Source organism: Lissotriton helveticus, chromosome 1_1, assembly GCF_964261635.1.
Source record: "Lissotriton helveticus chromosome 1_1, aLisHel1.1, whole genome shotgun sequence".
Classification (NCBI taxonomy): Eukaryota; Metazoa; Chordata; class Amphibia; order Caudata; family Salamandridae; genus Lissotriton; species Lissotriton helveticus.
The window spans coordinates 1,324,158,842-1,324,182,832 of record NC_136057.1 but is presented as its reverse complement, the minus strand read 5'-3'; the positions used below and the strand labels follow the sequence as shown (position 1 = coordinate 1,324,182,832).

The following is a 23,991-nucleotide window of genomic DNA, read 5'->3' as shown; positions in this document are numbered from 1 at the left end:
CAGCTATGATTCCTTGTTAGTAAATCCACTTTCTTAGAGGCCGTCAATGCACAGAAGTGTCCTGAAAAAGCATACAAGTACTATCGAAATCTACAAAGAATTGGATCAGTTGAGTTGGAAGTCTCAAGCATACGCATAGTCTGTGTTCTCCTGAAGCTTTCCGACCGACCTGGTTCCTCCAATCAGCACTTTCGGGAGCTTGTTCATTCCCTCTGAGATCCTAAGGGCAGCATATCAACAAGGTTTGACACACACAGCGAACCACATCCTTCCTGAACACCGCAAGTACTCAGATCGAGAGCGTTGTTATCACAAATACACTCCGACAGACACAATCTTATAGACATGATACTTTAGTGTAACTTTAAAAACTACATCCAGATATACAGACTGATTAAAAACAAACATGTTACATTTGCTTCTGTTAAGGAGAAATTCTCCAGGGACGAAGCACATCCCTTCCTACACAGGCCTTGCCACTTCGAGCTAGAGCTGACCCACTAGTAATACCACCAACAGTACAATGGTAATTGTGGGTAATATCATGTAGATCTACTATCATAATCCACTACGGCAGACTTCCTAATTGGCACACCAACTTTTTCAGTCAGATTTTCCATGTAGGCGCAAGATGGTTTCTGTGGTAGTGAAATTACAAAGGCATTTCAATGCAAGAGTGGAATTTAACAAAACATGATAAAATACTAAAAATGGCAACATGTTTTTAACGTTAGCAAAGCTGAATTAATTCTACAGGCCCATCAATATTCCACCCAAGAAGTGTACATTGTGGTGAGAGTCTGACCTCTGGTTAATTTAACCAAAATTGATATAATGGAATAATGTTTCATGCACAGCCCACCATCGTTTGGGGGAAAACATGGGAATCTTATGTTGAACAATACATGTGAAATAAAGACAGTCTAGGACAGTGCGCATGCCTGCCCTTAGGTTATATTCAGCAAACTTGATAACAAGTGTCGCCAATGGTAGACATTTCTTGCTAGAAGTATCACCAATTGAGATTGGGGGAGAGTAGTGAAGGGGAAAACTAATCAAATTGGAGTTACGGGTCTTTGTCCTGTAGCTCGGTGTGCAAATGACAACGCTGCACTGGGTGTTAATTTGATAGAATCCTCTAATTTGGGTGGGAAATGCGTTCATTGCAGACAAAACCCACATTTAAAGTGTATTAGACAATCACCCTTCAGTTAACTATAAAAAACCCTTAGGTAATGTGCAACCCACATTTGTTACAATAGGTATGTCACATTTAAGTGTGAAAGCTACATTTGACAGAATATGCAGTATTGTAATGGTTTAAAATAAATACCCCATATAGCAGAAAGGGTTAATCATTGTGCACATAATGGCCATGAAGTGTACATGGACACAGTCAAACTAGCAGAGGCGCTTTCTCCGACCAAGAACGCCTCATACTAAGTTCACATTTGGTAATAAAAAGTTTGAGTTAAAAAGTGCATTAAAAACAAGTGTGTTTTGGATTAGAACATACAGATATGCCAATCTAAGCCATTGTTTAAAAAGGGGGTAATGGAGTGATTTTGATCAAAGGGGATGCTTTCTTACACAAGTCGAAATGGGTTCCAAACTGATTCATCAAAAGCTCAGCTTAGCTCTACAGAATTCGAGCTGCAGTTTGGGCTGCATTAAAACAAAACTTAAAACTCCTATATTTCTTCATAAAAATTAAATAGCAAAGGTAAAAATGACAGGTTTTCTCCAAGCATAGTCATGGCAACAGTTCTGTGTGCAATTTCAAGTAAACTTAAGACACAATCTGGGTGTTCACTGTACAAACACAATGATTTCCTCGCTATACAATAAGGCCATGTTCATTGCAAACTCGTCCAGTGACACCTGTAGTACGGCATGTCGCCAACAGCCTGGTTTCAGAATGTAGCCAAGAAGGGTGTAAAAGCAAAGTTATCGTTTTATAATTTGGGGGGGAAGAGGCTAGCTCCACTAGCAGCATTGCCTCTGTGCTAACACTTTTGTGGGGAAAGGGGGGGGTGGAGGAAATTGGCATCATGTCTGGATGGCACTGCCCCCTGTCAGTGCTCTCTTAGGGTCGCGAGGCCGAGAATGAAAGAACATCTGAGACGTCAAACTCCAAGATAAGGTATGTGTGTGGTGAGTGCCCATCTTCCAGCTTACATATGTGCTGAGGAGTTGGACTCCAGAATCCAACACTGAAGGAATGCTATTTGTTCTGGAGAAGTGTTTGGAGTGGACAACATCTCCAGTACTAAATGTTTAAGACTGTCATTCGAGCTAGGAGGAGGAGTCCTTCCTGGATAAAAAGGTCTGATCAGGAATCCGTTCTAAGAGTCACAGCTTGGGAGGGACTCCACCTCCGAGATAGGATGTTCAGAAGAAGCGTTGGCTCCGCTCAGAACCTTAGAGGGGACTGAGGTTATGTAGTCCATCCTGCACGAACAATTCGCTAAGAGGCAGTCTTGGAAGATCAGTTGATCACAAGCGTGTCATCGTCCATGGAAGATCTGCTACAGAGGAAGCAAAAGAAGAAAGATCTATGACAGCAGTTCTCGTTATAGCAGCGACACCCACCTTCTCATCAAAGTGCACTCTCTTATCATTGTACAGATGCACATTTCTCCAAGAAGTTTCTACAGTTCCCACTTCCCCAGAAAACTATAAAACTCTCAGAATCCATTGTGTCTCTACAAATGCACTGCTGTCAGTCATCTTGCAGTCTACCACACACTGCACCTTACATTTCGGCCATAGGTTTATAGACCAATGGCTTCATTTTCACTGGATACATTCCCTTCTATTCTAATTGACTCTGCTGCTGTGGTTCTACCTTGCATTTCCCCTTAATATTCTGCAACTGTCCATTCATCCATCCCATCTGTTCTTCCTGAATCTTTGTAACTTTCCACTGTATTCTAATAAAATACCACATCTCTCATCATTGTTACATTCTTGATCGGACATCGGAACTACAACCACTGGCGCTAAAAAGAAAACTTGATTTGGTGCCCTCAAACTCACGCTGAGGTAAAGCTGCTGCAGACGTCGAGAAATTCTCTTGTATCGTTTGAACAAGACTTCTGACATCACAGATCTATTCAATGCATTAACAGCCAAGGAGATACTGTTTTGGTTGAAAAAGGATTTTTTTCCTGTTATTTTTTTACCCAAAGTTTTTTTTACTCCGCAGTTCCTGGGCTCTCCTGAGTTTATGTTGTAATAAATACAACAGAAAAAAAGACCTTTAACAGAGTGGATTTGTATCACTGACACAGTCTTTGACAAATTCCAATCCTTCAGTCTCAATCAGAGTCAACTAACAGGGTTCACTGGTATAAAACCTACATATGGGGTTCCACAGGTCTCTGCCATCACACTACTACTTCCTAACAGACACATGCACTCACTGACCATACTAACTGAACACCTGCAGTTTAAAACTTGAAATGTATGCAAACACTCCTTTTCACCTTTACCTGAAAATCAAAGATGGGAATGTAATCTGACATCACACTGTGCCTAAACCATGCATCGCCAGGTAACGAAAGCTTTGCATGACTGTGAAAGCATAACTAATATGTGACCAATGGGCACAACGAACAGCAATGGCCTCCCTGCCAAGTGGTCTCTGCCCTTGCGCCTTCCCATTCCTAGTCAAATGGATGAGTGACCTCTGTGTAACATCTGATGCTGCAAGGGGGGTGTAACATGAATCTGCTCTCAACAGCCTCAAATTCAGACATTTTTATTGCTCCTACAAACACTCCAAGAGGTGCTTGCCAGTCCTTTGTCACGACCAACTGCATTCTTGCAAAGTGGTCTATACAAGCGTCTGAACTAAAATGGAAAAAAATTAATGGGACTACATGAAACTTGCATTAAAAGCCCTTTATGCTCTTTCTTGGAAGCGAAGCTCTGCGCAGCAGGGGCAAAGCATATGGAATTGAGGCTTTTAGACACATGTAGAGGCAGTGCGCATGCTACATTCCACTGAGGATGCCTGTGTTCTGCTGATAAAAGTAAAAAATTCTGAAAGGAAACAGGAGGGGAAATGTCTGGGAGATCAGAGTACAGAACTATGCAAAACTCTCTTCCAGGCCTGGTAGAGCAACCAAACTACCTAATCTAAATGGAAACAGTAAAACCAGAATAGTTGAGTCTAACCTATCACTAGGAGCAAAGAGCCTAGAAACAGTAACAAGTAACACAGGATTGCTATAGTGACATACAATAAATCAGTTTCGTGTACTATCCATCATTTACTATCCAGAGTACCACGTTGCTTTAACTCCGAACAATTCTGAACCAAAACCTACATGCAGCTGTCTGTTGAACATTAACATAGTCTAATCACAAACTTAGTCTGTAATTCAGCACTTATAAATTCATTTACGACTCTGCAATCCCATCCCAATGACTGCTTATCCAGTAGATGAGGGTCATCCAACATAGGTCTAGTACGGCAGAATCCAAGCCAGATTATCAGAATAACCACCAACCGTGCACAGGATTTCTTTTTAGAATCACGACCAGTGAATGTGTTGAGATTCTAGGAAACCGTGCATTCCAGTAGCTCCTGGCTCTGCCTCCCACCCCCAATTCTGCCATATTTTCAAGATCATTGCCCTTACTGCATCAGAACCCTATGATAAGTGTAGATGTAACATACCGTTGACAGCAGCAAAAAATGGAGCAAGCAGATGTGTTTGGATTTCGGAATTTGCCAGATCCGGGGCTGTCCTTGCACTCAGCAATGTACGCGTAAAGGGCAGTCACCTGCTTGTCTTCCATGCTCTGGAGCTAGAATAAGGAAACAACGTAAATAAGCCATTCAGATTGCTGACTGCCTTTGCGCATAATACAGAGGAGTTGTGGTACATAGGAATCTCACCCAGTGATTAAATAGCTCATGTTTCACCTAGAATCACTAACTATTACCATCAACAGGTGTCTACAAATTAAACTCCTATGATTCGGATCAAAATTGGAGCGAACCTCAAAAGTTGTTCAGAACGATATTCAGCCAGCAAGACAACCAGGGTGCAAGGCTATCGGGATGCCTGGTGGAAAGTAAGAAATGCGTTACTTACCTGTAACTGCAGTTATCCAGTATTAGTGTCTTTCATAGATTCACATGCCTGAATCATTCCCCGTCGTCGAGACGGGAGCCTCCGGTATATAAAAAAGTAATGTCCTAGAGACATACATAGAGAGAATAGGCCTAAAGGTCTCACCTTAGTAGCCTATCCACGTCCTTTTGTAGGAAGGACCAAACAGAGCAGGCCCCAAGGGTCCCACCTTGGTGGCCTATCTGGGTCCTTTTGTAAAAAAGGACCAAATAAAGTGAAACAGCCAATCAGCTACTACCTCCTTCTAGAACCTTCCTGTCAGGAGCCCAAGTCTCTCAGATTTTCGTACGCACCAAGCTAGTTAGGCGTAAACTCCTTAGAGAGAAAGGTGAGCCCTGCCAGGGGAGGCGGGAGGGTGCATGTGAATCTATGAAAGACACTAATACTGGATAACTGCAGTTACAGGTAAGTAACGCATTTCTTATCCAGTATTTGGGTGTCTTTCATAGATTCACATGCCTGAATCAGAGTAGCGAGCAATACATAAAGCACATTCTGTGTGAACATCAGGTACAAGCATGTAGATAAAGTATATCACATGACCATAAATCACAAAATGCAATGCAATATACATACAGTAAGAGAATGTGCATACCCGTAAAGGATGGAGGGATGTAGTAGGGCTCACCTTACTGAAATAGATGGCGAAGCACTGCTCGGCCCACTGCTGCATCCTTCATCAGCTCAGTATCCAGGCAGTAGTGCCTGGTGAAGGTGTGCGGGGACTTCCACGTCGCCGCTCTGCAAATGTCCAATATCGGCACTCCAGCGAACAACGCTGCCGATGTGGACATGGCTCTAGTCGAATGAGCTTTAACACGTGAGTCTAAAGGTCGCCCAGCCTTGTCGTGACAAAAGGTGATCGCAGAAGAGATCCATCTTGAGATGCTCTGCTTCGTCAGGGGCATGCCCAGTCTTGGTCTACTAAAGGCAATAAAGAGCTGTGTTGACTTTCGAAAGTGTTGTGTCTTATCAATGTAGAATTTAAGGCACCTCTTCAGATCTAGAGAATGTAGAGTTCTTTCGGCTGCCGTGGTAGGATTCGGAAAGAACGATCTAAGCACCACTGGTTCGTTAAGATGGAAGTCCGAGGGGACTTTTGGAATGAAACGAGGGTTAGTCCTCAGAATTACTCTGTCCTCTCGAAATTGAAGGAAAGGATCCTGAACAGATAGAGCCTGCAATTCACTGACCCTTCTAGCAGAGGTTAGTGCCAGGAGGAGGGCCGTTTTCCAAGATAGGAACTTGATGTCTGCCTTATGGATGGGTTCGAAGGGATGCTTCATTAGTTGATGAAGGACCACATTCAGGTGCCACGATGGAGGAACAGGTCGCGGTCGTGGAAAGGACCTATATAAACCTTTCAGGAATTGTTTGATGAGTCTGTCCGCCCACAAAGAAGGGCCCGTAGCCGTTCTCGTGAACCTTGAAATTGCTGCAAGATGCACTTTGATGGATGTATGCGCAAGGCCTGATTGCGCAAGATGTAACAAGTATGGCAGCAGCTGTTGTGGAGTGGCATGGAAGGGATGCAAGCCATGATCCACACACCAGGAACAGAATCGCTTCCATTTTAGTGAGTATGTTTTGTTAGTGCTGACAGCTCTAGCTTTTGCAAGGACATCTCTGCAATCCTGCGGGATGCTCAGGTGGCTGAACTCGCGGTATTCAGGAGCCAGGCTGACAATTTCAGAGAGCTCAGGTTCGGGTGGAGAACCTGCCCTTGAGACATCGTGATCAGGGCCGGAAACTGCTTCAGGCGAAGAGGAGGCCGGGCAGATAGGCGATGAAGTTCCGTGAACCAGTGCTGCCTCGGCCAGGCTGGAGCAATGAGGATCAGAGTGCAGGGTTCCGATTTCATCTTTCTGAGGACCCTGGGTATTAGTGGGAATGGCGGAAAGGCGTACGCAAAGACGTTGCGCCATGCGATGGAAAATGCATTCCCGAGGGTTCCTGAGTGGTGATGCCTGCTTGCGAAGCTTGGGCATTTGGCGTTCTCTCTGGTGGCAAAGAGGTCTATGGCGGGAGTGCCCCACTCCTCGAAGATATGGTTCAGCACCTCCATGTCCAATTCCCATTCGTGGGAAGGAGACGTCTCTCTGCTCAGTGCGTCCGCCAAAACGTTGTCCTTGCCCGGGACATACTCCGCTTTTAATTCTATGCTGTGTTGTAGAAGCCAATTCCAAATTCTTTGCGATTCTCTTGATAATGAGATCGAACGTGTCCCCCCCTGTTTGTTCAGGTAATGCATCGTCGTGGTGTTGTCCGTCCTGACGAGCACCGGGGATTGACGAATGCGTGGGAGAAACGATTGGAGAGCTAGGAAAACTGCTCGTAATTCCAACAGATTGATATGCAGTCTTGTTTCTTGTGTCGTCCATTTCCCATTGATTTGTAGTTCCTGGAGGACTGCCCCCCAGCCTTCCAGTGACGCATCCGTAGTTATTACATGCGGCTCCGCTGGGAGTAGGAATGGCAAACCCTTCGACAGATGGCGGAGTGACATCCACCATTGCAAATGGTTGATAATGGGTCGAGTGACTCGTATGCGGTCCTCGAAAGAACCTGTGGCTTGCGTCCATTGTCTTGTTAGTGCTTCCTGAAGAGGACGCATTTTCAGACGGCAGTGCGGAATGAGCAGTATGCATGAAGACATCATCCCAAGGAGGGACTTGAACGTGCGGACTGGGAGAGTCTTCCTCGAAGCCACTGCCTTGGCTAAGGAGATGAGTTTGTTCTTTCTCTCCCGAGAGGGGAAAGCTCTGACCCGCTCCGTATCCAGAGTTGCTCCAAGGAACGTGATGACTCTGTTGGGTTCCAGAACCGACTTTGCGGCGTTGAGGGTCAGTCCCAGGCGGTGGAAAATATCCAGACAGGCGCTGGAGGATGAGGCTGCGCCGGCCTCCGTCGGTGCCTTCACCAACCAGTCGTCTAGGTATGGAAACACCTGGTGGCCTTGCTGACGAAGGAACGCTGCCACTGGAGACAGGCATTTCGTAAATATCCTCGGGGCCGATTTGAGACCGAATGGAAGGACACGAAATTGGTAGTGGTGTCCTGCCACCGCAAACCTGAGGAACTTTCTGTGTCCTTTGAGAATAGGTATATGGTAGTAGGCGTCCTGAAGGTCTAAAGACGTCATGTAGTCCCCTTCCTCCAGAAGACCCAGGATTTCTTGCAAAGTCACCATACGGAACGATTGTTTCTTTAGGAACACGTTGAGTGCCCTGAGATCCAGGATCGGTCTCCACTTCTTTCCTTTTTGGTGGATTAGGAAGAAGTGGGAGTAGAAACCTTGATTCATGTGGGCCCGTGGAACTTTCTCTATCGCTCCCTTCTGCAACATAGAAGTTATTTCCTGAAGAAGTAATCGCAGGTGCCTGTGCGAACGGTGGCACGGAGGTGTTGTTGGGGGAGTAGAGGTGAATTCTAGGGAATGTCCAAAACGAATGAGTTGGAGAACCCAACGATCCGTCGTTATGGATTGCCAATTTCGTAGGAAGTATGTTAGTTTCCCTCCAAGTCTTAAAGAATGTAGTGGTGGAGGGGCTAGCCAGGGAGACAAGTCATTGTCTGTTGCCAGCAGGCCGTTTTTGTCCCTTTCCTTTGCAATTGGATCTTCCATAGGAAGACTGCCTTCCCTGTTGGGGTTGTCGCTGTTGGAATTGCGGCTTGGACTGTGAATACGAGTACGAAGACCGATTCTGAAAGGAACCTTTGTATGAAGGTTGTCCTCTTCCCCTTTGGCCACGAAAGGACTGGGACCGAAATTGTAGAGTACCCAAAGCCTTGGCGGTATCTGTGTCCTTTTTAATGGTGGTAAGGGCCGTATCAATTTGTTCACCAAACAGATGCTGGCCATCGTAAGGCATGTCCAAGATCCTGGTTTGCACCTCCTGGCGGAAAGTGGTGGCCTTGAGCCAGCCCTGTCGCCTCAGGACTGCAGCTCCCGCCAGTTGCCGAAAGCCAGTCATGGCGGCATCAATGGCACAGTCGATAATTTCTGAGGCAGAGGTTTGTCCCTCCAAAAGAAGTGAATGTGCCTCTTCTCTGACATCTTACGGCAGATTTGACAGATAGGGCGCAATGTCCGCCCATAGTTGGCGATTATAACGGCCAAGTAGAGCAATAGAATTAGCCACTTTAACAGTCATAGCTGATGTGGTCGTAAACCGTTTGCCCACGGCATCCAGTTTTTTACCCTCTTTATCCGGTGGCGTCGATAAAGGCGAGGCCGGATTCCTTGAGTTCTTCTGCGCCGCCTGAGTCACTACGGAATCTGGTTTGGGGTGACCAGTCAGGCATACCGGCGCCGTTGATGTGGCTTTATATTTCTTATCAAGCCTGGGCACCACCACCTGTACAGAAGCGGGTGATTGCATGATTTGCTTGCCCTGCTTCCAGATGTATTCAATAATTGGTATCGACCTTGAAATTTTCTTTGTGGGTTCCTTAAAGTCATAAAGGAAACATTCTGTCTCCTGAGATTCCATGGACATGTGGAATCTCTTGGCAGCCCGCTCCATGATGTTGTGAAAGCCACCGATGTCTGCAGGTGGAGACTCCGAAGTTTGTGGAGCTGGAGAGGCTGGAGAGTGTGCCACATAGTCTTGATCAGCGTCAGGGTCCGATTGGTCGTCATCCACTTCCCCTTCCTCTTGTTCTCGTTCTTCTTCCTCAGATGAGGAAACAGTTTGAATGGGCACCTGTGTCTGTGGAATGACCAGAGGAGTGGGTCTATGGCGAGAAGAAGGTGTTGGCGCCTGTGCTGGCGCGGAATGCTTCTCCGGGAACCTTTCCTTATAATCCTTAATAAGGTATTGCAGGTCCGAGACTATAGAAGCCGGAAGGCACACCATAGGAGTAACCTGAGACTGAGGCGGAGGGTGGACCTGTTGTTCAGGAAGGTCTTCCTCCTCTTCCGGCTCCTCATCTGTGGTTTGACATTTCAGCACTAGATCCGACGGGCTAGTAGCTTGCGTAAAGGAGTCCTCGTCCGACTCCTGACCTTGTAGTATACAGGCAGGTGGTAGTTGTTGTATCCTGCCTGGTGACGTCTGACTCGGCGTAATTGGCTTTTTAGTAATTTTTACCATGACGTGGCTCACTTGCGGTGGAAAGGCATCCATAGCATGGGATAGGAGTGCAGACTCCTTCCATGGTCCTGTAGATGGCAATGCTGGAGTCGACGGTGCCTTGGTAGGCATTTTCGTCGACGAGAGGTTTGTCGTCGTCGACGGTGGTTGTGACGACGATGTCTTCATCGACAGCAGCTTCGTCGACGGTAAGGTCCCCATCGTCGACGGTGCACTCGCCGTCGACGGTTTACCCATCGTCGACGGGATGATCTTCGTCGACGAGATTTGTTTCGTCGACGGTGCCGACTTCGTCGACGGGGTCGTCGTCGTCGATGACTTCGACGATGGTCTCGTCGTCGTCGACGGAGTGACCGGAATGGTCGACGACGTAGGTCTGCTCGACGACGACGAAGGCGTCATCCTCGTGGTCGAGGAGTAGGTCGACGATGCCGTCGTCGTCGACACTGTCGTCGTCGACGTCGAGACAGTTTTCTGTGCTGAAAGCACCGTAGATGTCGTCGTCGTCGCCAGGACCAGTGGCACCTTCCTGGAGACAGGCGGGTCCTTGACAGACACAGATGGCTTGCCCTCTGAGGACTTTTTAGAAGTCTTCATAGGAGGGGTGTCTGTGGGGCTAGGGGAAGAAACCCTTGGCCTCTTCAAAGAAAATTGGGACGCTCCGGACCCACTCTCACCTTCTGATGCCAAGTCAGCAGTCTTGGTCTTGAGCCTGTTGAGCCACAACAGAAGTCGACCTTCCCGGTCCTTGAGGGTCTTGTTAGAGAAGGTCCGGCAGATTTTGCATTCCTTGGCCTGGTGGTGAGGGTAAAGACAATATAAACATCTATCATGTTTATCGTCGATGTGAAGCCTCTTCTTGCTGCAGGAAGAACAGGCCCTGAACAGACCTTTCTTCTGACCTTCAGACATGCTCTGAAAAGATTAATAATTCGTTTTTATGAAGAAAATAAATTTCCTGAGGAGAGCTCAGGTGGAGACTCCCTAGCACAACGTGCGGTAGAAAATCTGAGAGACTTGGGCTCCTGACAGGAAGGTTCTAGAAGGAGGTAGTAGCTGATTGGCTGTTTCACTTTATTTGGTCCTTTTTTACAAAAGGACCCAGATAGGCCACCAAGGTGGGACCCTTGGGGCCTGCTCTGTTTGGTCCTTCCTACAAAAGGACGTGGATAGGCTACTAAGGTGAGACCTTTAGGCCTATTCTCTCTATGTATGTCTCTAGGACATTACTTTTTTATATACCGGAGGCTCCCGTCTCGACGACGGGGAATGATTCAGGCATGTGAATCTATGAAAGACACCCAAATACTGGATAATGACCAGTTTTTCCTGTTACCAGTATCACTATCAACTCCAGGTTTAATGCTTCACCCTAACCATCCTACTAGGAGGCGTCACAAAGATAATAAGTCAGCTACATGAACAGATCCAAGACGATGAGGGGTCAGAGTGCGCTACAGAAATCTTCTCAAATGCATGACAGCCCATATAAGGCTCTTGCTATTAATGAAGTAAAGAGGCTAACAAAGTGAAAATACATCCTATAAAGTGTTCTTTTGTTTCTCGAATCTGACGGCTGATACCACCAATCATATCAAATTGAATAAGACACAGCAAGTTTTTTTAGCCACTGATCCAACCGTGGCCAACACACATGAATTCAGTTACTACTTTTATACGGCATTATGGCCACTAAAATATGGATTTCACAGCTGTTTTGGGAATGACTGCTAAGCGCCTTCTAATAATTTGGAGGCACCTGCAAGTCTCAAGATGGCTATGCACGGTTTGTGCTTCAAACCAGTCCACACTCATGTCCCAATCTTTCAGAATGGAATCAGATTTACATTATGGACACCAATACACATCAAAAAGGCACTGGCAGGAATGGTTCATATAGGGACTTGTACATGGGCCGGACGAGAAGATGAAATCTGCCCAGCTTGTAATAGCAGTAAAGAAGACATTGTCCATGTTTTGTTCTTCTGCCCAGCATATAGTAAAACACGGAGATGCTGGTTGGCACCGCTGTGCAGAAATTTGGGACTAAAACAATGTGCACAAGCCTGCAGAATCTTAAGACATGACACCTCCCCCCTTATTGTGTTCTCGGTTTCCCGCTTCCTACATGGTATGTGGCGCAGAAGGTCTACCCTGATTAACTGTGATAAACGGTGTTGATCGCTACCTCCTTTCTTTTTTGATAACTTACTATTTAATAATTTTTTAACTCAATGTTCTTAACTATTTATGCATTTTATCTTAGCGCTTGTATGTATTTTATCTGCACTTTTATGGTCTACGACCGAAATAAAGTTATCAAAATGAACAAATAGGGAATTGTGTAGACTGAGATAATAGAACAACTAATTCAAACTCTTCCTTTGCCTGTTTTTTAACATAACTGTGAAATAGCATCGCTGCCACTGATCTTGATACTGGAGTGAGCACTGCTGAATTATCTCATAACAAACAGAGGCACATCTCACCCTAATGTCAGTCTCTCTAGCCATGTCATGCAGGCCTCTAACCCTACCATAAAATGGCATTGTGCCATCCCAGCAAGGAAAACTATTAACCAACCTGTTACTTAACAGTTGCAGCGAACTCAACTCTCACCACACCACTACTAGCCTGGAAGTCAGCAGCACTAACTTCAGCTGCATCCATCTGGAAGCAACCTGTCCAGAGCAGCAACTCCAATCTGATGATCCCTCTAAACTCTCCAAGCCAACTAGGCCTGAAAAATAATCCCATTGTTTCTGAAACCCTGTTTTAAGGGCCTACACAATTAATATAGCAAACACCTTTCTGGACATAGCAATGAAAGTATGCACTAATAAGAACAAATCATTATTTTCTTTCTTGCACCAATAAGTACACAAATGATTTACATCTACACCAAATCCCGCGCGCCAGCCAGACCGGCAGAAGCCACAATCTTCTGAAATGCTAACACAACATTCAAACACCCAGGCACTGGTTGGTTTTTAGAGTATGGATGTCCTGTGCCCGGTTTGCTGGTCCTGATCTTTATTAGAGAAAGGTGAGACACTAAACATGCATTTGCCCCCTCTTGGGGCATCAGGAGGGAAGTGAGGAACATTCACTACCAATCTTTTCAAGGCAGTGGCTCAAACAGGGCTGATGAGCAATGTCTCAATTACATTCGATAGATACCCCTGCACCACACCAGGTCTGGTCATACAAGTGGACAGTTGTTCTCGACATACTCACCTTGATAGTTTCGTAGGAACCAGTGATTACGGCAATGAAGAGGCTGAGCACCATATAGATGAAGAGGCTGATGAAGGTGTAGAGGTAGACCTGGCTGAAAAGCCACACCAGGTAACTGTTCTGCTGCATCTCCGCAAACGTTACAAACATGTCATCTCCATTGATGAGCGAAAAGAGGCACTCTGATACCATGGACAAGGAACGGAACTGCAAGACATGAGGAGAACATGTAATTGTATAAGAAGCGCACAGAGTGTGGGGGTGGGGAAGAATAATTGGACACTGTGGCAAGGAATCCAACAGCAATAAAAGACTGGGGAAAGGTCAGTTTAAGAGAAGACTCGCGGGGATGCACAGAGCAGAAGCAGACACCCAAGAAATACTGATAAGGAGTGAAACTGCAAGCAAAGAGAAGATATATCATTAAAGAGGAACTGACATCATAAACAAGGGGTGGAACTGCAACTAAAGAGATTGGGCATGTCATTGAACAGGAAACATCAAAAAGGTACATTGAGAGGGAGAACAGGGACATGCCATTGTAAAAGAAACCTCAAATAGAGATGTATGGGGAGGGAGAAAATTGCACTTAGACACAGACAAGAAGTAGAACTGAAAGCAAAGGCAACAAGCATTTACAATGCAATGGTCTCGGCAATATTATAGGTAGAGCTATTGGCATTGCTCATTTTTTTTTGTATCCCTAAATAAATGGCAGTGTCATTTATATTGGCAATAGCTTAATTGCTTGCATATGCGAGACCTTTTGCATTAGCAGAGAGAGAGTGAGGTAGTGAGATAGAGAGAGAGTGAGGTAGAGAGAGAGTGAGGTAGTGAGAGACCGAGAGAGTGAGGTAGTGAAAGAGTGAGGTAGTGAGGGAGAGGGATGTTCTGAGGTAGTGAGGGAGAGGGATGTTCTGAGGTAGTGAGCTAGAAACAGAGAGAGTGAGGTTGTGATGTAGTGAGATAGTGAGATAGAGAGAGAGTGAGGTAGTGAAAGAGAGTGAAAGTGAGTTAGTGAGATAGAAAGAGAGAGAGTGAGGTAGTGAGATAGAGCTAGAGTGAGGTAGTGAGTTAGAGAGAGAGAGAGTGAAGTTGTGAGGTAGTGAGATAGAGAGTGAGGTAGTGAGAGAGTTCCACTTTGTGGGGCTCATCAAATATCGGTCACATTTTAAGATTCGCATTACTGTTCCATCCTGGATGATCCGTACCTTATAGCGAGTATTTCAGGCTCAAGATCCAGAAAGCGCCCCCCTCAAATGTCTGCCCTAAGATTGATGACCCCCTCGCACAACCCTGGAGGCAGATGCGGCCGAGCAGGGTGGAACCAGGGGGAGCGGGCCTAGGAGCAGGGAGAATAAACAGGGGGAGGGAGGGCCGTGCAACGGAGAAAGGAGAGCACGTGGAGAGAAAGAGGTACGCGAGGGGGAAAAGAGGAGAGAAATGATGAGGGAAGTAAGGGCATGGGCGAGGCGAAAGGCAGAAGAGAGGAGGATGTGGCGCAACGGCCAGAGCTCGCGACTTTGGAGCTGGGGAACCAGCTCGGCGTCTGCACAACATATGTGATTCTGGACAAATCACTTAATCTCCAACTATCTACAGCGTTGAGAAGAGGCAGATGTAACCGGGCAGGGTGGAACCAGGGGGAGCGGACCTAGGAGCAGGGAGAATAAAGGAGGGTGCCGGTGCACGAGTCATCCAATAACTGTGGCGCGGGAATGGGGGACATCAGGGTGCCTGAGAAGCTAACCATGTACAGGGACCCTCTGTGTGCGGTAAGGGGGCTGTGCTGATCTGAGAGGGCAGTAAGTAGATGGGGTTTCCTATTATGTGTTGTGGAGTGCTGGGAGCCTGAGCAGGCTGTCAGTGCATGAGATCCCCCATTATAGGGAAATTGGTGGTGGGGAGGGGGGATATCCTGTGAACCCAAAAAGTCAGTTAAGGCACATGGTCCCCCATTTTATGGTGAGGGGAGGGAGGGAGCACTGAGCCCGAGAATGCTTTCAATGCACAGGGTCCCCCATTTTCTGGTGGGTGTGGGCGGTGGGAGCCCGAGAAGGCGGTCAGTGCAGGGGCCCCCCATTATCTGGTGGGTGGGAGCGCTGGGAGCCCGAACAGGCAGTCAGTGCACGGGATGCCTCGTTTTCCGGTATGGGGGAGTGTCTGGGGGCCCGGGGAGGCTGGCGTGTCACGCCGCCGCCGGGGCCGCCTCGCAGGGCCGGCAAGCAGAGGTGTCCTGGTTAGTTTTAATTGATGAAGGTCTCCTCATGTCTCTGGTGGGCGATCATCGCCGCAGTGCTGGTGATGCGGTGCCTCGGCCGTCTGCTTCCAAGTGACGGCGTTAACCCCTTGCGTCCCGACGGCTGCCCTCTCACTCTGTTAGCTGTACCAGCTCCAGCTCGTCAGCCCCCGGCTATGGCGGGTCGGTGGGGACGCCTCCTTGCTCTCGGGCACCTTCCCAGCGCCTGGCAGCCTCGGGCTGCTGCAGGCACAGCACACTGCCGCACCCGCATGCAAGAGCAGCCTTATTTTAGGCTGAAAACATGGGAACTAAGACCGCAATGATAACCCAAGACCAAGCAAGCAAGTTAATGGGTACCCCCGCCCCCCAACACCCACTCACACTCACCGCGGAGCAAATAGTAGCGCCTAAAGGACTAGAACGTTCAAATGCAGTACGCAAACATACCAATATGCAAAATGAAATTCCCACAGCGATTTGAGGAGAATACACACACAGAGTAAACTATGCCCCCAGTTACAGTTACAGTTGCAGTCCACATTAACATCGCCTAGTAGAAGGAAGTGCATCATACCAACATTTAAGGAGACCTTTAACCACAACTTACCCACCGTGCTGCAGGGCGGAGGCGACATCCCGGACAAGTTTGGGAAAAAATGGAAGCCGCGCTGCAAACTCTCAGAGTGAAGAGCTGAGAGTGCCCAGGCAGGGGAGGGGTTAAAACCAGACATTGAAGAGCTGGGTGTGCACAGGGCAGTAAGAGGGCAGAACTAAGGGCGGCAGAACCGGGTGTCTGCGGATTGCAGAGCCGGGTGTGCAAGCAAGAAGGGCTAAAGGAACAATCGATTCTCACCGCAGACGAGAAAAAAATGGCGGCCGCAAGCTTCCGAATTTTTCGGAATCGGGGGCGTCGTTTTGTGGTTCTGAGTGACAGACAACGTCACTGTCTAAAGAACAGCAAAACTTACGCCCCCGAATCCGAAAAAGACGGGGCTAAATTGGAGTGACGCATCTCTCCTCCAATGGCTGGCCTCCGTTTAGGAAGCCAGCCAATGGAGGAGAGACGAGGCAGGGAGGCGGGTTTAACAGCGCTACTAAGAGACATTAAATCTCCGACCCCAGACTGCGCATGCGCAGCCTTTAGGTCCTCGACCTAAAAAGGAGGGACAAGCCGTAATAAAGGAAACCTCATGGAGATGCACGGAGTGTGAAAACAGGGCACCAGGACAAGAAGAAGAAAGAGCAGAATGCAAGAAAAAAGTGACTCCCCAAACACCACCCAATTCCACTGAATCACCCCGCCCATTAGTCAAGCCAAAAACATCCATCATGTCCAAATTTTCAAATCTAATCATTAGCTTAATGTAGCTTTGAATTGATCCCCATGACCATCCTGCTGAACAGGAGTAATCATTGGCACTCACCACTCAGGGGAAGAGAATGGAGGGGGTGAGAGGGCGGGGTGGGGTTATAAAAGTTCTGAAGATTCTGTCTGAAACATTAACCTGTCAAGCTGCCCAATACAATGCACGACCAGACACAGACACAGTTTCATCATTTTATGAGCAGGTCAGTGGCATACCAGTGGAAGCAAGTTGCCCAACGCCTAAAATACTCCAGGACAAAGCCTCCACCATAGACGGACTGTTTTTCCCCCAAAAGGGTGAGTGAATGTCTGTTAAGTGAAGCAGGACAGTGTTGCTCTACAAGTGTAAGGAGAAGATGTTAAAAATGTATGCGTAATAATAGGAAACATCTGAAACACAAGCACGTATCCCAGGAGGTGGGAGGAAGCATGTAAATCCACTACAAGCTACAAAGTTACTGGTAATATTTACCACTTGTAGCATGTGTAGCTGTAGATCACATGCTTGGTTAGACTGAAAAACAGTAGTCGTTCTCTAAAGCGGTGGCTTGCGAACATGATTATGCTTGGAACAATGTTCTAATGACTGTTTGCCAGACCTGTGCTCCTTTGATCGGCAGCAATGTGTACAGTACATAGTAATGCTTGTAGAGATGTGTGAAGTAGGCCATGTACCTGCTTTACAGATGGCTGCAAGCAATATATTCCCAAGGAAGGCTATAGTGGCTTTTTTGTGCGTGTAATGCGTTCTAGGCACAGCATAAAGTGTTTGTTGGGCTTAAGCAAAACAAACCTGAATACACTCACCTAGCCATCTTGCAAGCCCGACTAAGAAACAGAATTATCCAACTGGGGTTTAGCAAAAGCAATAAACAGTTGTTTCGTTATGAGTATATGTTTGGAGTGATTGATACATGCACTCAGAATGTGTATAATGCTCTTTCTGCAACTGACTGAGGGAGTGGAAAGAAGATCAGTAGGTCAATGGTCGGACTGACTACCATCTTCAAGAAATGCTAGTTCGTCCTCCGGATCAGTTGATTTTTTTATGAATGAAAGGCTACTCCATTGTAATCAGCTTTCAATACACTAACTCTCAACAAAGAAATACGTTTTTACAGAAGGCCTATGCGCATCCCACAAAATGAGTATACACCCCTCAGGAAGTTGCAGATATTTAGAGACTTAAATCTTACATGTAAAATCTTAAGATACATTCCCTTGAGATTTGGGTGCCGTAGTAGCCCCCGATGCGGAGTTAGAAAGTCTGCTCTCAGGATAACATTTTGTGTGGCTGAATGGACATATAATGGTTGTCTGGGCCATGTTGAAGGAATAAGAATTAGTCTTATGGACGTTTGGCTCATTTTCCTCACAACATACAGAATAAGTAGTGGAGGAAAATGTATGCCAATATCCCTGTCCATTTCACCCATTAAATGTTGCCAGTAGACTGCAGACATGGGTACCTAAAGGCAAAGCTTGATCATTTTGTGTTTTCTTAGGTGGTCAATAAATCAACAATGGTGTTCTCCATTTCTGAGAGTACTCCTGAAGCACATTACAAGTTGTTGTTGTTGTTTTACCATCTTAGATTCTGTTGAACTGTGGGTTCACCCAACACTACACCTTCCCACTGACCAGTCACTTGGGACCATTGCCTGGACAGACACTCCAGTAGCAAGTGCAAATAAAGGCAAGCATTTTGTGCAATTGCAATTCAAGATGCCATCAAGCCCACTGCCTTTGGGATTATGTGACAGGGGAGGAACAAATTATGCAACAGGTTTGACTAAATAATGCAGCAACAAAAGGCAAATTAGGTTTCACCTCACTAGTACCACTTTGGCAAATTGTTTAAAATAAGCAACAGAAAGATGACTAGTCAACCATTGTAAAGGGCCTTATGCTGTGTAGCAACATGTGTTACAGTGTTTTTAATAACATTTGGGCCGTTGGAGCTCAAGAATGACTTTTTTGCTGAAATCTGCAAATTATGAAGTAGATAATAGATTTGGCAAATGCTAAATTATGTAGAAAATACTAGTCGCAAAATCGCATAATTCCGGTGGCCCTGATCATATTCAACAATTTCATAATAATTTTCACTGTCAGAGGACACGGAGTCTGGTAATGGGAAAGGAGTCCTTACAATGCAATCACTCTTAGTTGGATTAGCTTTGCTGGTCACTCGTTCATTGTGGCTCCCAAGAAAGGTTTTATCTTTTATGAGCATAGATGTAATTTTTTGGCAATCCCTGTCAATCCCAGTCTTTGCAGAAGTAACAAAATGGTTACTTACCAGTAGGAGTAGTTTTGCAGCTTGAAGAATTTTCTGGATTCATATGCTGTGTATTATTCCGCCATCTAGGGGTTGGATCCGGAATTGTCTGTTTTTTTTCCCTCTTGTTTTGGTCACAGTTGACCACCATTTGGTGCCAGGTACATCCTGTGTGACGTCAGACGGTATCCTGGAGGTCGACGTGCGTGGTAGCCATCTTCGGATTCTTTTTTCTGTTTTAATTTCTATTTTGTAGTCCTTGAGATGGTTGTTAAATAACAGATGTAATCATTTACTTCCCCACCTGTTTTTTTTCCTTGTAGGGGAGGCCGGGTGGGTCGCATGTGAATCCAGAAAATTCTTCAAGCTGCAAAACTACTCCTACTGGTAAGTAACCATTTTGTTTTGCAGCATGAATCCTTTTCTGGATGCACATGCTGTCCATTAGATTATGTAGCGGTTTCTCCCGTGCTTGGGAGGTTGTGGTGAGAGGAAGACCTTGCAAACCGGTGTTTAAGCACCTTCTGTCAAATTTGAGCTTCCTTACTCATTTATATGTCCACACAGTAATGTTCTGTAAAAGTGTGTGTAAAAGTGTGTGGTGATGCCCATGTTGCTGCTGCACAAACAGTGTCAATGGGTACATTGGCCATGAAAGCTAGGGTTGCTCCCTTCTTTCTAGTGGAGTGAGCTGTAGGTCACATTGTTAGTTCTTTTTTGGCATAGGCATAACATGATTGGATGGTTTGTACGATCCATTGTGAAATTGTAGCCTTTGTGACCGGTGATTCTGTATTGGTTATGTGCGTTGGCGACAAACAACTGTTTTCTTTTACCTATTTGTTCTGTCTTTTGCAGATGATACAGCATGCTCTCCTTACATCTAGGGTATGGAGGCCTCTTTCTCCTTTTGTTTTTGGGTTTTTTGAAAAAAACTGGCAGGATGATATTTTGATTTAAGTGATATTTTGATACCACCTTTGGTAAGAAGTGTGGGTTTGTTTTTAAGATTACATTATCCTTGTGGATTTGTAAGTATGGTTCCAGTATTGTTAGAACCTGTAGCTCACTTACTCTTCGTAGGGAAGTAATAGCGATCAGAAATTTTGTCTTTAGAGTAATGTGTTTGAGGTCCGCTGCATGCATGGGCTTAAAGGGTTTTGCCACTAGTTGAGCAAGTACTGTATTTAGGCTCCATACAGGAACTGGGTTTACTCTAGGTGGGGCTTGTGGAGAAACATTTGCATGTTTTCCCTCGTGTATGCTACTATGGCAGCAAAATGCACCTTTATGCTAGAGTAGTTGATGTTACTGTCCAAGAGGTCAATTAGGTATTTAATTACGGCTTCTTGTGTGTTGATCGAATTGATTGATGATGGGGGCTGCCATCTGCTGCTAGCAGCAGAGGCTGGGGGTGCATTACAAAGGCAGCAGGCCTTTGAATCTTCCCCTTAGAGCACTGGCCCATCCTGGAGGAGGAGGTTTGATACCTCTACCCACGATGTGCATTGTTTCTTGTCCCAGAGAGCTGAGGCTCGCCACCCCAGGCCCAGAAACATGCCTGTGTGTGGCAGATTGCCTAAAACCAGTCAGTGCCGACACTAGGGTCGGTAGGTTTTCAGGGGGCACCTCTGAGGTACCCCCTGAGTACGTTTTAATAAATCTTACACTGGCATCTGTGTGGATTTATTACAAGGAGCTGTTCGGTAATGAACACTCCTAGGCTCAGTGAAGCCATCATGGTGCTGTGGAACTTGAGCTGTCACGTACCCAGCCCATGTAGTCGCCATGGCTTCCCTGGTACTTACAATATTATGGATTAGACCTGAATACTGTAGGGGCATATCTGCTCATGCAGATATGCCCACACCTGGGATATAGTGCATCCTGTCTTACGGATGGCAAGGCCTGCTAGAGGGGTCATTTTTTCACCCTACAGGGACATGCCAGCTGCAAGGACAGTGGCACGGTACGAGTGAGGGGGTCCCAGGGGACCCTCTTCAGCCTCCAGGCCCTAGGTACTCAGGGTACCACTTACTAGGGACTTACTGGTGGCAGATGTGCCAATTGTGGACACATTTTTAGGGAAAGAACACATATACTGGGAACCTGGACAGCTGAGACCCAGTATTCTACAGTCATAGCTGCACCAAAAGCCAGTCAAAAAGTGGGGGGTACTGCAACAGAGGCCTATTTTTTCCACATAGGTTCACCAGGATACCTAATGGGCCTCCCCTCTCTCCCTCAGAGTACATTCTCTTGATGTAGGGCGAGGTTGATGGTAACATATTACCACTAGTAAAATAGGTATGTGATTCGGTATTGGTAAGGGGCATTTCAGGAGCGTCCCTTCCTAATAGCGAGTCGCAGGGGCATGTATGAATGTTTTATGAACCGAATGTGGTCGAAAAACTTACATATTTTACAGACTCCGTGAAGGAGGTGGTAACCCATTCGAAAAGAGAAGGGGATCCCAAAGGGACCCCTTCCCTTTAGTGAATGTGGACACCAACATTTTTTAAGAGCAGGCAGTGGCTCCACAGACCACTACCTACTCCTAAAAAATGAAAAGGCAGTTTTTCATTTTTAATTCTTTTTAAAATGCATCCTGTTTTCCTTCAAGGAAAATGGGCTGCATTTCATTAAAAAAATGTTTTATTTAAAAGCCTCAACAGACATGGTGGTTTGCTGACCCCAGCAGGCCACCATCCCTAGGATTCCAGGCAATTCCCAATGGGTCTCAAATTGTGACCTACCTAATGAATATTGATGAGGTAGGTCATTTGCGACCAGGAAAGGCTGGTGTTAATAATGGGCAAGAGAGGCATTACCCAAATACATTTTCTAAAATTCACAGTTTAGTTATATTATAAGAAGTTATAGATATTGTGTATTCTTTTCTGTTAATGCGCATTTGCTTTATCTGCAGTTTTATCTTTATATAAACATGACTTAGGATAGCATGGTTCTTATTTCCCCCTTCCTTTCCTTCCCCCCTTAAAAAAAAAAATATTAGAAATGCTTAGATTCCTTGTGTTGTCAACAGTAGCATGTAGATTTTTTCATATGCTTCTTTCTGCATTTCAGTTCCATTTATCTACTGATATCACCTTATTGTTATATATCCTTTATTCTTAATAAAGCTTTCAAACTGGAGAAAAAGAAATGGTGGGAGCAGACCGTGTGACGAGGAGCTGCTGGGAGGACATTCACGCTGAGAGGCCTTTAGTCCTTACATTTCAACAGCTAAAGCGTCTCTGCCTTTTAGGGAAGGACAATGCGGCGGTTGCGTTTGGGTGTGGGGCGAGAACCAAAGCACGCTAAAAGAGGCAGGCGGGTCATTGTTTTGTTGCACGGAGGGTTTTGCATTTGAAAGAGGGTTTTGCATTTAAATAGGGGTGGGTGAGTACCTGAAGTTCACAGAAAAGCGTGAAGGTGCTGAAAAAAAGACTCACCCGTCGCAGAAGTACCTGCCCTCACACCCCACCCACCTCTGGAGTCAAACAGTTTAAGGCAGCCCCTGCCCCGCACTCGCCAAGGAGGGGGAGGGGACAAAAGAGAGCATTAAAGTGCCTGGTGCCTTCAGCGCTACAGAGGGATTGACGGCCGGTTTCAGAATCGGTGTATCCTCCCTTGCTGTGATCCACGGCTCAGCTCGGAGCCCGTTCACACCACAGTAGTATCATTTGTATTCAGCGTTAGTGAGCGCCTCATTCCCACATGCCTTGCGTTTCGAATCGCTAGTAACAGCCAGGTTTAGCCATTAACCCCTTTAAAATAGTTCCTAACTTAGCAGCACTATAATGCTTAGAGTGGCCCTGCCGGGAGTCAAACATCCGATCGCCAGGACAAGGCATGTAATGGCATTACATGAAACTCTCTATACATCTCTGCCACAGTAACAACTCTGTCTGGCGACAATCAGCTGCCCCTGTCAAGCTCACTGCGCCACAAACATGCCCTGCCAATGGAGGACACTGCTGTGTGCACAGAGGACCTCTAGTAACTTTGGGTTGGTGCACTGGGATCCGCAGCGGCCAGGGCGAGCTGGTGCTGGAACCGCTGGGCAGCTCTCAAGGCAAGAGCCCCAAAGCAGGGAGTGGGTGTCTGAACACCAGGCTCTGTTCATCAGTGGAACTAAACTCTGATGCCCACAAACGCAGCCAGGTGAATACACGATGAGCGAGTGATCTGTGCAGGGGGGGGTTGGTGGATGCAGTGGTCTGGCAGTGGTAGTTGGGCAAAGGTTCCGCTAAGTAAATACGTTGACACACTGGGTTATTAATGAATCTCTGCCTACCCCAAGCCTGTGGTTAGCAGTCCATTAGGGCTCACAAGTAGAGGAAGCGGACGCTATTATATGATAGGATTTATAGAGCTCATGGCGACCCAGAGGCATCCCAGCGCTAGGAGAGAAGGAAGCTAGGTCATCTAGAAGTCAAAGCTAAGAGAGCCTGGTTTTAATGGCTAGGCAAAAGCCCAGCTCATTGTCCTAACACCTAATGTCCACCTTTCCTGGCTCTTTTAGTTGCAGGAACAGGACCAAATTCAGGTTGGGACAGCGGAGGCTCCTATTAGGGGCATAATGAGTGACACTACTCACAGCATTCACACACTAGCAA

At 46.4% G+C, this 23,991-nt stretch overlaps 1 protein-coding gene across 2 annotated transcripts in view; it reads right to left on the bottom strand.

Annotated features, from left to right (window-relative positions):
- Positions 1-337: 337 nt before the first annotated feature.
- MCOLN1 (mucolipin TRP cation channel 1) overlaps positions 338-23,991 on the bottom strand; it is a 144,685-nt gene continuing 121,031 nt past the window's right edge. The window contains exons 12-14 of one of the 2 annotated variants that reach the window (XM_078682153.1): positions 13,481-13,687; positions 4,688-4,818; positions 338-2,528 (exon numbers count right to left, since the gene is read on the bottom strand). In XM_078682153.1, coding sequence (XP_078538279.1) covers positions 2,489-2,528; positions 4,688-4,818; positions 13,481-13,687 — 378 coding nt within the window. In that variant the 3' untranslated portion in view covers positions 338-2,488. The remainder of the gene's footprint in view (positions 2,529-4,687; positions 4,819-13,480; positions 13,688-23,991) is intronic. The other variant, XM_078682162.1, reaches the window with a different exon arrangement.